The 14187-nt window shown below is 46.2% G+C and overlaps 1 protein-coding gene across 3 annotated transcripts in view; it reads right to left on the bottom strand.

Moving 5' to 3' along the window:
- Srl (sarcalumenin) overlaps positions 1-14187 on the bottom strand; it is a 62070-nt gene that overhangs the window by 3830 nt on the left and 44053 nt on the right. For all 3 annotated transcript variants that reach the window (XM_040748157.1, XM_040748156.1, XM_040748155.1), the window contains 4 exons: positions 11302-11403; positions 9662-9757; positions 4170-4286; positions 2560-2793 (listed from right to left, as the gene is read on the bottom strand). In XM_040748157.1, the coding sequence (XP_040604091.1) occupies positions 2560-2793; positions 4170-4286; positions 9662-9757; positions 11302-11371 (517 nt within the window). In that variant the 5' untranslated portion in view covers positions 11372-11403. The remainder of the gene's footprint in view (positions 1-2559; positions 2794-4169; positions 4287-9661; positions 9758-11301; positions 11404-14187) is intronic.

The following is a 14187-nucleotide window of genomic DNA, read 5'->3' as shown; positions in this document are numbered from 1 at the left end:
AACTCAGAGATCCTCCTGAATGCTGGGATTAAAGGTTTGTGCCACCACCGCCCAGCTAAGAAATAATAAAAATTTTAAAGGAAAGAAAATCAAGTTATCTTCTAAATGTCTAAAAAGATCTAGGACAATGGCAAGGATGTTGAAAGAGGGGTATCAGGAAGTCAGACGGAAAGAGGATGTGTGGCTTAAGGAGAAAAATGTAGTCAAGTGTTGAGTGTCTGTTGAGACCTGAGCTAGCCACAGACCAGCTAGATGGTCACTGCTCTCAAAGTCTTGCTCATAAGCTATAAAATTACAAAAAGAACAGTAATACCAAGGCTAACATAAAAACTGCCATTAGACTGGGTGTGGTGGCACATGCTTTTAGTCCCAGCACTCAGGAAACAGAAGCAAGAGGATCTCTGTGAATTCAAGGCCCGCCTGGTTGTCATAGCAAGTTCCAGAGCAGCCAGAGCTGTCTCAAAAACAAAGCAAAACAAAAATAATGTTCGGAGAGAGAGAGGGAGAAAGAGAGAGAGAGAGAGAGAGAGAGAGGGAGGGAGGGAGGGAGGGAGGGAGGGAAGGAGGGAGGGAGGGAGGGACGGACGGACGGAGGGACGGAGGGAGGGACGGAGGGAGGGATTACTGTTTAAAACAAGAAAGCACCCAGTTAAATCTGAAGCCATACAGGTGCTCATTATATATTAATTCTTCTCACTTGTTGGTTTTCTTATTTACAAAACAAGACAACAACAGCAGAAAAAAAAAAACACAAGACAACAAGGAATACCACTGGGTGACTGTTCTTGTCTGTCAACTTGACTACATATGGAATTAACTAAAACCCAAGTGGATAGGTTTACCTGTGAGGGACTTAATTAAATCACTTGAAGTGGGAAGACCAACTTTTATTCTGATCTTTTGAGGTGGGAAAAGCCACCAGTAATCTGGGCCACAGCTTCTGCTGGCAGCCTGTATAAAGGACATGGGAGAAGGAAGCTTGCCCTCTTCCCTGTTTGTCCTCCAACTTACTGCCAGGTTCATTCCTTCACTGGCATTAGAGCCTACTTCTTCAGGATTCCACCGTATACTGAAGACCAGCTGAAATATCCAGCCTTGTGGACTGAACAACTACTGGATTCTTGGACTTCCTGTTAGTAGACAGTCATTGCTTATAATCCATTCTAATAGATCTACTTTATATCTATATAGAGAGAGAAATCTATGTGATATATATATCATATAAAGAGATGACAGATAGATTCATTCATTCTATAAATTCCGTTCCTCTGAAGAACTGTGTGATTAATACAGTTTTGAAAACACTGATTTTTTTTATAATGACCAACAAAATAACGTATTAAACTATCTGATTCATAATATGGGTATAATAAGATGTTCATAACTCTAAATTATGCTATTACTAATAAATCAGGGTCTAGTTATAACCTAAACACAAGTTATAACCATAAATTGAGATTTGTCATTTGACCACATATTACTATGACTGTCCTGGTTAGGGCACATCAGTGCAGACAGTCATGTGCTGTGGCAGTAGTCAGTGCCCTATGATACAGCCTAATGCCTACTAGGCCCAGAATAGCAATACCCTACCCTCTGAGGCAAGCAGGAGCTGGGAAGCCTAATAAAGGTTTAGGCTAAAGCAAGCCCACCCAACAAAGCAGATGGAGGGAGTAAGAAGAGATGTAGCCCATGCCTAAGGCCCAAGTTAGCCAGCATTTAAATATAATTCACCAGGATCCAATTAGTCCAGACCCTCCACTATTCAGGATAGACAACTAATCCCTAGCTTGAACATCTCCAGAGACTTACAAAGACCATTACTCCCCCTAGGAAAATACTGGCCATCTCCAAACTTAGACAACCCTTTAGGAGGCAAAGAACAAGATACTTCAAACCCCCAAGCGGTATCACAGCAACAGTTGGGAAGGAGTGGAGGAAAGGATGCGTCTGTTGGGCTTGAGCATTAACCATCCTTGCTTCCTTGCTGGCCTACCACCCTCTGTTGGTCACAGTGTCCTAAAACAGAGCTCTTGCTACTCAGAAATGGATCGTGTGTGTGTGTGTGTGTGTGTGTGTGTGTGTGTGTGTGTGTGTGTGTGTTATGCATGAGAAGGTGAGTGTGTCCATAGGTATGCATACATTGAGAAGATGGCAGGTATCTTCCTTTACTACTTTCTGTCTTATTTCTTTAAGACAGGGTCTCTCATTTTGGCTAGGCTGACTTGGCCCCAGAGCTTCAGAATCCAGGGATCACCTATGCCCACCCTACAACACTGGTGTTATAGGCACAGGTAACCATGCCTCACTTTTGGGGTTTTTGAGACAGGGTTTCTCTGTGTAGCCCCTGCTGTCCTGGAACTCACCCTGTAGACCATGTTGGCCTGGAACTGAGATTCACCTGCCTCTGCCTCCCAAGTGCTGGGATTAAAGGTGTGCACCACCACCTCTAGGCTTCATGCCTCTCTTTTTACATGGGTGCTAAATTTGAAATTCAGATCCTCATGCTTACAGAGCAAGTACTCTTACTCTGAGCACATCCCCAGCCCACTAAATTACCTCTTTCCTGTTGTTTGCGGTTTTCAATAATGCCTGGTGTATCTACAAAAGTGACTCGTTCTAGAAGTTTGTGGGGAACCTCGATGCCAATCAGCTTCTCCAGAAAATTCTGGCCAAACTTTTCCAGGGGTGAGAAGGATCGGGCACTGTCAGCGGCCATGACGATGCCCTCAATGGTTTTCAGCTTGGGCCCATGCATAAGAACAGTGAACTCGGAGGTGGTAGGTTCAGCACCTGCATACATGAGTGAGAGATGGGAAAACACAACCGCTGGTAAACAGACAAGCAAGGCATCTTGGAAAGGCTTCCATAAGGATGAGACAGGTGTGCTAGGTTCCTGCCTTCTCACCTTTTAATTGTGCCCAAGTACACAGAACATAACATTTACATTTTTTTGTTTTTTGTTTTTTTTTTAAATTTTATTTTCCAGTTTAAATTTAGATAAGAAACAAGGTTGCTTCACAAGTCAGTTCCAGGTCCCTCTCCCTTTCCCTCCCCTCCTCCCGTGCCCTCCCCCCAACCCCCCCAACATTTACATTTTAATCTTTAAACTTATAGTTCAATAGCATCAAATATATTCACATTATCATCAAATGGTTAGTTATCCTCACTCACCAGAACTTTATCATCTTCCCACACTGAGACTCTGTCTCCATTAAGTAGTAATCTGCATCCGCTTCCTTGGCAGCCTCTATTCTTTCTCTGCCTCTGAGGTTTTCGTATTGCAGCACCTCGTGTGAGCAGAATCATGCAGTGTCTGTGCTTCTGCACCTGGCTTATTTTAGCACATTTTCAGGGTTTATCCATATTGTGTCAAGGATGTATCTGATGTGTTCTGACAGCATGCATGTTTAACTCCTTTCTAGCTGTTCTTGTGTGTGTGTGTGTGTGTGTGTGTGGTGTGTGTGTGTGTGTGTGTGTGTGTGTGTTACATGCACCTGCCATGGCCCAGGGGTGGAGGTCGGAAGACACACCCTCACCTTCTACCTTATCTCTTGTACACAGCTGCATAGGCCAGGTTAGCCGGCCTCCAGGCTTTCAGGGTCTCTCCTAGCTCCAATTCTGATCTCCCTATAGAAGTACCACAATCCCAGACACATGTGCTACTCACCTGGCTTCTCTATGGATACTAGGAACCTGACTTCAAATCATCAGACTTGCACAGCAAACACTTTACCCACTGAGCTAGCTCCTCAGTCATGTGACATTCCTTTCTAAGGCTACATTTCGGTTATTCCTTCATCCAGCAGTGGACACTTGAATTGTTTCTACTTTGAGACTTTCATGAGTAATGCTGCCATGGAGGTGGTAGAGCTTCTGGTACTTGCATGTAATATCCATTAATATTATTAAGGGCATACAAATGCTTTAATTATTCGTCTGCTTTAACAATTTAAACACTCGGGGCTGGAGAGATGGCTCAGAGGTTAAGAGCACTGACTGCTCTTCCAGAGGGCCTGAGTTCAATTCCCAGCAACCACATGGTGGCTCACAACCATTCGTAATGAGATCTGGTGCCCTCTCCTGGCGTGCAGGCAGGATGCTGTATTCATAATAAATAAATAAAATCTTTAAAAAAAAAACAATTTAAACACTCCCAAAATTCTCACCTGTATAAAGCTGGTAACGAGTGTCTTCTAACCCAAGGAGGTAGTTTATCATGGTGGATTTGCCAACGCTCCACGGTCCCAGGAACAGCACCATTGGCTTGGAAGTAATCTCCCCATCTGCAGACAACAGAGGTGAACTGACATCAGTTCTTTCTGTAGGGGCAGCACTGTCTCCAAAGCACTCTGCATTCCCCACTGTCAGCCACCAGCTTGTGGGGTTCTACGTGGATCACGGTGCAGCAGTCAGTGGCACTTTTCTTGCTTTACGGGAACATTCACTCAAAAGACACCAGAAGTCATTGTTCTGACCTGTTCCAGATCCTCGGCACATCTGCCTGCACCAGAAGGAGGAGCCAAGTGGGTTAATACACACTGGCTCAGGACTCAGCTGGTTGCAGTCTCCTGCCTAAATCTAGAGAAGAGCAATGCATAAAGAAAAAAAAGGAAAGAAACACAGAGCTTCCTCACTGAGAAAGACCGAAATTTGCTACCCAGCTCAATAACAAGAGAAGGAAGGACATGGAAGAGGCATACACCGTGTTGAACCACCTGAACCTGAGGCTCTGCTCTGTCCTCTCCTCTGCACTGTGGCTCCCAAATCCCCACCTCAAGCTCAGACTAGTCTCAGATGTTCTGTCCCAAAGTCCATGATAAGTCTTCCAGGGTCTGAAACCAAACACTGAAAACTGGGAATCCCTACATTCTTGGTCCTGGGGCCAGTGTCCTCCCAGACGCCATGTTGGAAAGTACACTCTACCAAGGCTGCTTAGCTGGGGGAAGTGGAATTCTCTAGGTTTCAAAAACAGGGATGAGGGCTTAGGAGGGTCTTCAGTGGCAGAGCATTTGCATAGTATTGTGAGGTTCAATCCCTAGTGCTGAAAACATAAAATAAAAATAAATAGGGGCACAGAAGAGGGTGAGGGCCTTTGGACGGAGATATGATTTGTCTTGTTGTTGATTTCTGGTCATCTTAGTTCTTTTCTGAATGATATCCACTGAGCACCTACTTTCTCCAGAGTTTTGTATTCCTGAGCCTGTAGGTAGTCCTCAAAATGTAGGCCTCCTTTTTTTTTTTGTTTGTTTGTTTGTTTTTGTTTTTCGAGACAGGGTTTCTCTGTATTGTCTTGGAGGCTGTCCTGGAACTCGCTTTGTAGACCAGGCTGGCCTGGAACTCACAGAGATCCACCTGCCTCTGCCTCCCGAGTGCTGGGATTAAAGGGGTGCACCACCAACGCCCAGCATGTAGGCCTCCTTTTAAAACTTCTTTTTCGTTTATTTCCTATAATTCTGTGTAATATCTTGACTCAAAAGTCTGAAGTACAAAAAGGCCCACTCTAAGTAGGCCATAACACCCTCTCTAGTAGGTAACTAATGCTAGGAGGGTTTTTTTTCTAATGTTTTTCCTTTTGAAACAAGGTTATGTTATATTGCCCAGGATGTCCTCAAAGTCCCAGGCTCAAGAATCCAGTGATTCTCCTGCCTCAGCCTCCAGAGTATCTGGGACTGTTTGTGTTCTGCTACACTGGGCAACATTGCTAATTTATGGCATTTTCCCAGCTGTCTTGCTATCCAGCTCATCATTTCTGTACAGTGTATCGCATGATTGCCCTTCTGCACCTGGCTTTTGGTTACATGGCTTTTGTTTCTCCGGGGTAAATACAGCACTAGAAGATAGTATCTTGTGCATGGTGAACACATATCCATGGCCTGGCCCCTTCCCTCCTGCCTGGGGACAGGATGGATTAGCAGGTCAGGATGGGTAGGACCAGGTACAGAGATTTCACAAAAAGCTGGTGCTGGTTGTGTGAGTTCTGAGACAGGGTTGCCAGTGCTGCTGTTTCAACTCTGCACAGCAGGGGGCATCGTGGGCATGTGTGGAAGGACAGTAATAAGGTTGAAGGATAGGGGCCATGCAGGAAGCTGACAAGAGATTAGGACAGAGAAGCCAAGTCCAGAAAGGGAAGCCAGAAAAGAGCCAATTGGCCTTTGCTGAGAACCAATCCTGGGACAGCAGGCAGCCTCTTGGCCACTGAGAAAGCCTGGAGTTTCCCCAGGAGGGCCATGCCACTCTTGATGTCAGAGTAGGGAGAGAAGGCAAGTACAGAGGACGAAAAACACCCCTGGGAGATTCTGTAACCTCCTACCAGGGTCTGCACGTCCTCTAAGAAACAGAAGAGGACTACTGACTCTTAGGCTTGTAAGAATGGTAGAACTGACAGAACAGGATATTCCCTGGGGAAAGAAACACAATCAAAATCCTGACCGCAGCCGGGCGGTGGTGGTGCACGCCTTTAATCCCAGCACTCGGGAGGCAGAGGCAGGCGGATCTCTGTGAGTTCGAGGCCAGGCTGGACCGACAGCCTCCAAAACAATACAGAGAAACCCTGTCTCGGAAAAAAAAAAAAAATCCTGACCGCAGCTCCATGGCCATGGCAGCCAGCACTACCTGGGCCTCAGGTTCCTTTCTGTAAAGTAGGACTATATATGCCCTCAGATACCACAGCTACTCAGTAGGCATTAGGATAATATGGAAACTGCCAAGTAACACAGGGAGAGACTTGTGATATCACTCACAATTGAAACAAGGGCTGCGGTTATAGCTCAGTGGTAGAGCACTTGCCTAGGATGCTCAAGGCCCTGAGTTCCATCCCCAGAACTGAAAAGAAAAAAATAGCAATTATAAAAGCTTTAAAACACTAGTAAGAGTAGCTGTGGCTATAGCTCAGTGACAGGGCACCTTCTTAGCATGTCTGAGGACTAGGGGCAGGAGATAGCCCCAGAACTGCAAAAATGAGCAACACTTTTTAAAATGGCAAACTGTGGTGGAGCAAGAATTCTCTGGTACATTCCTGTGAGTGCAGAGTAGAGTACTTCAAGGTGGTTTTGTAACAATGATCAAAGTACTTGATTCTAGTATTCCATATTAATTTTTAAACATTTATTTGTGGGGCTTGGGTGTTCCAGAGGATAAATTGTGGGAGTTGGTTCTCTCCTTCCACCATGTAGGCTATCAGGACTGGCAGATAGTGCTCTAACCCTCTGAGACATCTTGTCAACCCCTCTACTATTTAAAATAAAAGCAAGCAAACAAACCACGTCCTACAAATATCTGTGCACAAAACATACAGTGACTATACTAGTGTTTGGGATGTTTTAAGTTCACTTTTTTTCCTAGACAGCATCTTATTCTAAAGCTGAGGGTGACCTGAGATTCACTCTGTAGCCCAGGCTGGCTTTCAATTCCCAGTGATCCTCCTGCCTCAGCCTGCCAAGTGCTGAAACTATTGGCACAGCCACCATGCCCACCTCTGGAGCATTAATTTCTTTATTTATTACATGATGTGTTTGCATGTGTGTGAGTGTGCACAGCTTGATGTGTGTATAGAGGCCAGAGACAACTTTCAGGGGCTGGTTCTCTCCTACCCTGTGGAGTCCAGGAACTAAACTCAGGCCATCCGGCTTGGAGGCAAGCACCTTCACCTGCTGAGTCACTTCACTGGTCCCATTGGGGGGGTCTTTTTGAGCTCTGGCTCTCCTGCTGTCACTAAGTAGACCAGGGTGGCTTTAAACTCACAGAGATCTACCCGCTGGAACTAAAGGTGTATGCCCCCACTCACAGCTACTGGCTCCATTTTTTTTTTTAAGAAAAGGGAAAGCATTTATTGTCCCTCAGGAATTGGATGCTATTGTACAGAGCCTGGTGTGTTCTTAGAAAGCAGGACCAAGAAGCCTTAATAAAGAATAATGGACAGTCATGCATGTATGCACATACATGTATATATATATACATGTATATATACATTCACATATATACACATATGCACAGTTGGCATAATATGACTCCATATATGTGAGAAGAAAAAGACTTTTGTATGCTCATAGATACAGAGGAATTGTATGGAAGATCCTATTGCTTCCTGTAGTTTTGAGCACTATAACAAGAGACTGTGAGTGGGTGTCTCTGGGGTGGAATTAGACAGATTGGAGATCAAAAAAGAAATTCTCTCTCTCCCTCTCTCTCTCTCTGTATGTGTGCGTGCGTGCGTGCGTGCGTGCGTGCGTGCGTGCGTGCGTGTGTGTGTGTGTGTGTGTGTGTGTGTGTTGGAGAGAGAGCTGCCATGTAGTAGCCCAGAGTTCACTGTATAGCCTAGTTTGGCCTCAAAGTTACAATTCTCCTGCTTCTTCCTCCCAAAATCTAGGATTACAGTTATATGCCATCATGCCTGGCTTTATTTTTCAGTTTATATTATTTTACATTATTTGAATGAAATTGAAACAAGAATGTCTTTTTTTTATTATTTTAAAAACCAAGTTTTAGCAGGTCACTGGTGGATTATACCTTTAATCCCAGCACTCTTTGGCAGAGGCAGAGGCAGAGGCATCTCTGTGAATTCGAGGTCAGCCTGGTCTATAAAATGAGTGGCAGGACTGTTGCACAGAGAAACTCTGTCTGAAAAAAAAAAAAAGCAAAACAAGAGAAGTGTTCAACATCCTTAGCCTTCAGTGAGTGTTGTATAGTTAGTTTTCATGAAGTTTTGCATGTAGTTTTTCATACAGTGTTGTACAGTTAGTTTTCATGAAGTTTTGCATGTAGGTTCTCAGCAAGTGTTGTATAGTTAGTTTTCATTAAGTTATACATGTAGGTTCTCATGTATATGTAGTTAGTTGAGGCCACCCTGGTCTATAGAGGGAGTTCCAGGACAACCTCCAAAGCAATACAGAGAAACCATGTCTCGAAAAACCAAAAAATAAAAAAACAAACAAACACCAAGTTTTAAAAGAATTCAGGCCCTATTTTGGGTGCAGTAGCACACATAGAAAGCCAGCTCTGAAGAAGCTAAGGCTTGCTGTTCCCAAGTTCAAGACCAGCCTGAGCTACATGGTGAGACTTTGTCTCAAAAGTCAGCAGCAGAAGCCAGGTGTGGTGGCACGTGCCTTTAATCCCAGCACTCAGGCAGAAGCAATCATATCTCTGAGTTCAAGGCCAGTCTGAACTACAGAGTGCGTTTCAGGACAGCCAAGGCTATTACACAGAGAAGCCCTGTCTTGAAAAACCACACACACACATATCATCGTCTTCTTCATCATTCAGGAACAACACACATAAATCATCGTCTTCTTCATCATCCAGGCCCAAAGGAAGCCTCCCAGGAGGAACAATAAGGAGGCAGGGAGAAATATAGCCATTTGGAGGCCTATGTGAGTAGGGACCCTGGAGGCTCTTGAGCCCAGGAAGGGTCACACAGGCTTACTGCCCTGGAAATCAAAATGCCTATTGCTGAGACAAAGTGCCGGGCAATGACATCTCTGTCATAGGCTCACAGCATTGAGCGCTCACTTCCAGGCCTGAGTTCCTGTGCTTCAATCCTCTGGAAAGCTCAGCTCCTGGGGTCCTAGCACACATTACCCATGGATCTTGTGAACCTATGTAGGCACCAGGGAGGTGGGAGGGGGGAAAGGTGCAGGCCCGATTCTGGGTCCTGATGCTGTACCTGTGATCTCATGCTGTCGCAGCTCATTGTACTTGTAAGACTGCTCCAGGGGCTTGATGGATGTATGGTAGATCTTCCGCAGCCGCTGCAGCACCGCTGGGAGAGAGGAGCAAGGAGTGAGCATCGGGCCGGGCCATCAGGCTGCTCCTCTCTGTAGAGCCATCTCATACCCCAAGAGATTCTAGCTCTGCCTGGTGAGGAGAGCCATTGGCAGCCCAAGATCATGACATGATTGTGTTTGGGAAGGAGCTAATCCATAGCATCCTCAGAAATCCTCAACCCAAAAGCATTTCCTATCCAATCTGCAAAGCCTCCTGAGCTTTTTAAGAAACAAACAAAAGCCGGGCGTTGGTGGCGCACGCCTTTAATCCCAGCACTCGGGAGGCAGAGGCAGGCGGATCTCTGTGAGTTCGAAGCTGGGCTGGACCAATAGCCTCCAAAACAATACAGAGAAACCCTGTCTCGTAAAAAAAAAAAAAAAAGAAACAAACAAAAAAAGAAAAACCTAATTTTTAGCCAGGCACTGAGTCATACACTTTTAATCCTAGCATTCAAGAGACAGAGTGGCTGGATTTCTGTGATTTCAGGAGCATCCTGGCCTACACAGCAAGTTCCAGGTAGCCAGGTTACATAGTGAGACATTGTCTCAATAATAATAATAATAGTAGTAATAATTATATCAGACTAATTCTTAGGTAGAGATATGGCTCAGTTTGTAAAGTGCTTACCTATCATGCACAAGCACAAAAATCAACAACAAAACAAAAAATAGGCCTGGTGGCACACACCTATAATGTCTACTGAGACCTGATAGCAGGAAGATTAGGAATTGAAGGTTATGCTCTGCTACATGGGGAGTTTGAGGCCAACCTGAGCTACATGAGACACCGTCTCAAGAAAAATTAAATTAAAACCCTAATATTCTCTTCCTTCCTCACCTCAGTGGCACATCCAGAAAAGCTAGGTTGCTTCAGCCTGGCTGAAAGTCCTGTCCTTGGGAGATGAAAATCTCATGCCTGTGCCTCTGTTTGTGCTGCTGAGGTCCAGAGCATAAGCAGGTGTCACACTGCACCTGGGAGAATTCAGACATGCCCATGTTCTGAGGGAGCAGAAGCCCACGGTGCAAGCGAGAGCTGCAGGGGTGTGTAGCATAAGAGCAGCATGGGAGCAAGAACCAGGCCAGCGAGGTTCTAGTCCTCGCACTGCCATTCTCTGGCTGGGCACCAAGAGCAGACTGCTGTGTTAATCTGTACTTGGCTAGTTAATCAAGAAAGGGTAATAAGCCCCGCTGAAACCCTTGATTCATTACGGGGGCAAAATAAAGCACAAGACACGAAAGCTTTGTAAACTGAAAACCAAAGCAGATAGGACGGATTCTTATTAACCATCCCCCCCTCCCCAAGGATGGTGGTGGGGTGGTGGGTGCCTCCTACAGGTGGTGGCTCTGGAATTCACCCTCTGTTCTGACACTGTGCCCTCTGTTTGGTTATTCCCTCCCCCCCCCCCCCCCCACAGCCTTGTCCTTGTCCGCAGCATTATCTCGTGTAGGCCCCTTCCCCAGGGTTCTCTTCTTTGTGGTCCCCTCAGAACTGCAGAGCTCTGGTGCCCTGGATCCCAGCCCACCTCCCCTCCCCAGGTACCTGTGTAATCGTCAGCTGGCTTGTCCTCATTCAGCATCAGGGTTTTCTCAATATGGGAGCGGTCCCTCATGGGAGCCTCTTCACTCACATCCTCCGTCTCTTCTGGAAAGAGAAGCAGACAATGTAGGGTCAGAGCAGAGCTAAGCCAGAAGAGCTCTAAGCCTCACAGAGATGGAGCAGGGCTGGGCCTCAAGTAGACGCAGAACAAAGCTGCCAAGCTGAATGAATTTGAAATGCAAATGCAACTTTTAAGACCCATGATCTATGTGTATGTGTTCATGTACGTGCAAGTGTACAGGAGTGTGCAGGAACATGTGGAGGCCATAATTCAACTCTGATGTCATTCCTCCAGATATATCCACCTTGCTTATTTGTTTATCCATCTTTTACTTTTAACGAGGTCTGTCATTGGTGTCTAGGGCTCACCAATTAGGCTTGACTGGCCATTGAGCCCCAGGATCTGTGTGTCTCTGCTCACCAGTGCTGGAATTACAAGTGCACAACACCATACTTGGCTTTTTACATGGGAACTGGAGATCAAACTCCGGTCCTCACAGTTGTTCAGTGAGCGTTTCACTGACTGCAATGCTTGGTCTTGGTGTCAACTTGTCACACATTAGTGTCACCTGAGCAGGGAGCCTCACTTGAAGAATTGTCCTGAATTAATTAATTGCCTTAATTAATGTAGGCGGGGCCCACCCACTGTGAGTGGTGTTATTCCTAGGCAAGTGGGCCTAAGCTACATAAAAAAGCTAACTGAGCAAAGCAGAGGGAGCAAGTCAGTAAGCAGTGTTCCTCCACGGTCCCTGCTTCTGTTCCTGTCTCAGTTTCCCTCAAGTAGACGAACAATAACCTGTAAACCAAGTAGATTCCTTTCTCCTCCAAGTTGTTTTCGGTCAGTGTTTTATCACAACAGAAAACAAACTAGGACACTGATGAAACTATCATCCCACCCCACTTACTGTGTTATCTTTTTAACTGTGCTGAGCATAGAATGTGGCAGCACACACCTATAATCCTGGCAGTCAAGAGGCCAAGACAAGTGGCTCTCAAATTCCAAGCCAGCCGGGCTGTATAGCAAGACCTTGTTTCAAAAGTAAAACGAATGTATCGAACACCTATCACATGCTGGGTGCCAGGTGTCATGCTGGCACCACGGTAACACTTGCACAGGCCCAGCTCCTGCCCTTAGGGAGTCATCCTACAGCCTAATGGGAACAAGCTGATGAGCTGTCTTTAAAACGTGGTAATTTTGAGCAGCAAGGCTATAGCAGCTTTGTGGGCCTAGGAAGAATGCCTGCAGGTTTGGGAGAGTGGAGGGGGGCAGAGAACCCTTCCCTGACATCTGCTGCCAAGTCAGAGTTAGTAAAGAAAAGAAAGTAGTTTTCCATAATGGGCCACTTATCCTGCCTGACAAGGAGTTGCCTGGGTGCCTCAGGACCTGACGAGACATCCTGAAAGACCACCACAGAGGCTTACATTTTACTCAGGGCAAAGAGAGCCATTGAGAGACTCCACTTACACACATGGCCACTGAGAGACTCCACTTACACACATGGCCACCATCGTAACAGGATAACACTAATGAGACATGAGTGGAAGGAAGCGCTGTGGGTGTGTGAGTGTACATGTATGTGCTGGCAGTCACGTAGAGGTCAGCTGTCCCACTGACCAAACAAACAAGAGACACTCATGCCTGATGAGTCCTAGGAAGAGCATTGCTCATGTTCCCCGGCCTCTAAGGTCACTCGTTTCTAGCAAAGCCACCTATTGAGGGATCTCAGATTAGGAGGGTGTAGCTTAGGCTTGAGGGATAGAGGGAGACCAGTGTCTTATGCAGCATTTCAGGCAGTCCCTGCTCCCAGATCCAGATGAGGACAGATAAAGAAAGGGGAGGAGCTTACTGCTTGCAGCACTACCTTTAAAGAAAGCGTAAGTGCCTAAAGAGAGTGTGAACATTAGGCTCTGCAGAAAGCCAGGCGTTGGTGCATGCCTGTAGTTTCACAGCATTCTAGAGGCTGAGGCAGAAAGACCAGGAGCACAAGGCCACCTTGACTATTACACAGTGAATTCAGACCTAGCCTGGAGCACACAAGCTCCCGTCTCAAAGTGGGGGAAATGGCTTTCAGGAAATCTGTAAGGAAGCCTTCTGGAAGAGTGATAGTGATAACACAACCCAGCCTCCACCCTGAAAGCCACCTTCTGTTCTGTCCACACATATCACATGAGGTGTTCAGGTCCTGACCATGTCACCCCTAATGTTGCCCAATAGCTCAGCCCCTCTCCGCCTTTTCCCCTGTCCCTTGAGAGCTGTCCTACTCTAAAGGGGCATTTGACAGCAGTCAGCCTCAACTCTCACACCATGATCCTGACCCCTTGGTTCCTGATGTTCACACCTCATGTGGGAAGTCTTCAAGAGCAGAGTTAGTTGGAAGAAGAGTGAGTGACCTGTTGTAGGGAGAGACCTAGGCACCTGTGCCGCTGACCACGCCCATTTTGGGCGTGCAGAATAAAAGGCTGAAGGGAGAAGCATACTCTCCCTCTTTTGGGTTCCGGTCGGTCTCTGAAACCTGCTGAAACTAGCCTGGGTTGCTAGTTTCTCTTGTAAGTACTTTCCCACGAATAGTCACCTAAACCCTCATCAAGTTGCGCTTATATTTCCTTATCAGCTGATGTCAGCTGACCACGCCCATCTTGGGCGTGGCTGCAGGTGCCTAGGTCTCTCCCTACAGACCTGTGGTTCCTAACCTGCCCCACCAACATCCTGTACCTGCTTCCACCAGCCAGTCTCAGAACCACAAACCTACCATCAGTCACCTGTCCTTCAGGCTCCTAAAGAGGAGCCTTCTTGGTCCTAATTCAGAAATGGTCAGATCCCTCTAAGCT

Source organism: Mesocricetus auratus, unplaced genomic scaffold (genome assembly GCF_017639785.1).
Source record: "Mesocricetus auratus isolate SY011 unplaced genomic scaffold, BCM_Maur_2.0 Super-Scaffold_100007, whole genome shotgun sequence".
In the NCBI taxonomy this organism is placed as follows: domain Eukaryota; kingdom Metazoa; phylum Chordata; class Mammalia; order Rodentia; family Cricetidae; genus Mesocricetus; species Mesocricetus auratus.
The sequence above is the reverse complement of the archived record's forward strand: the minus strand, read 5'-3'. Positions and strand labels throughout refer to the sequence as shown.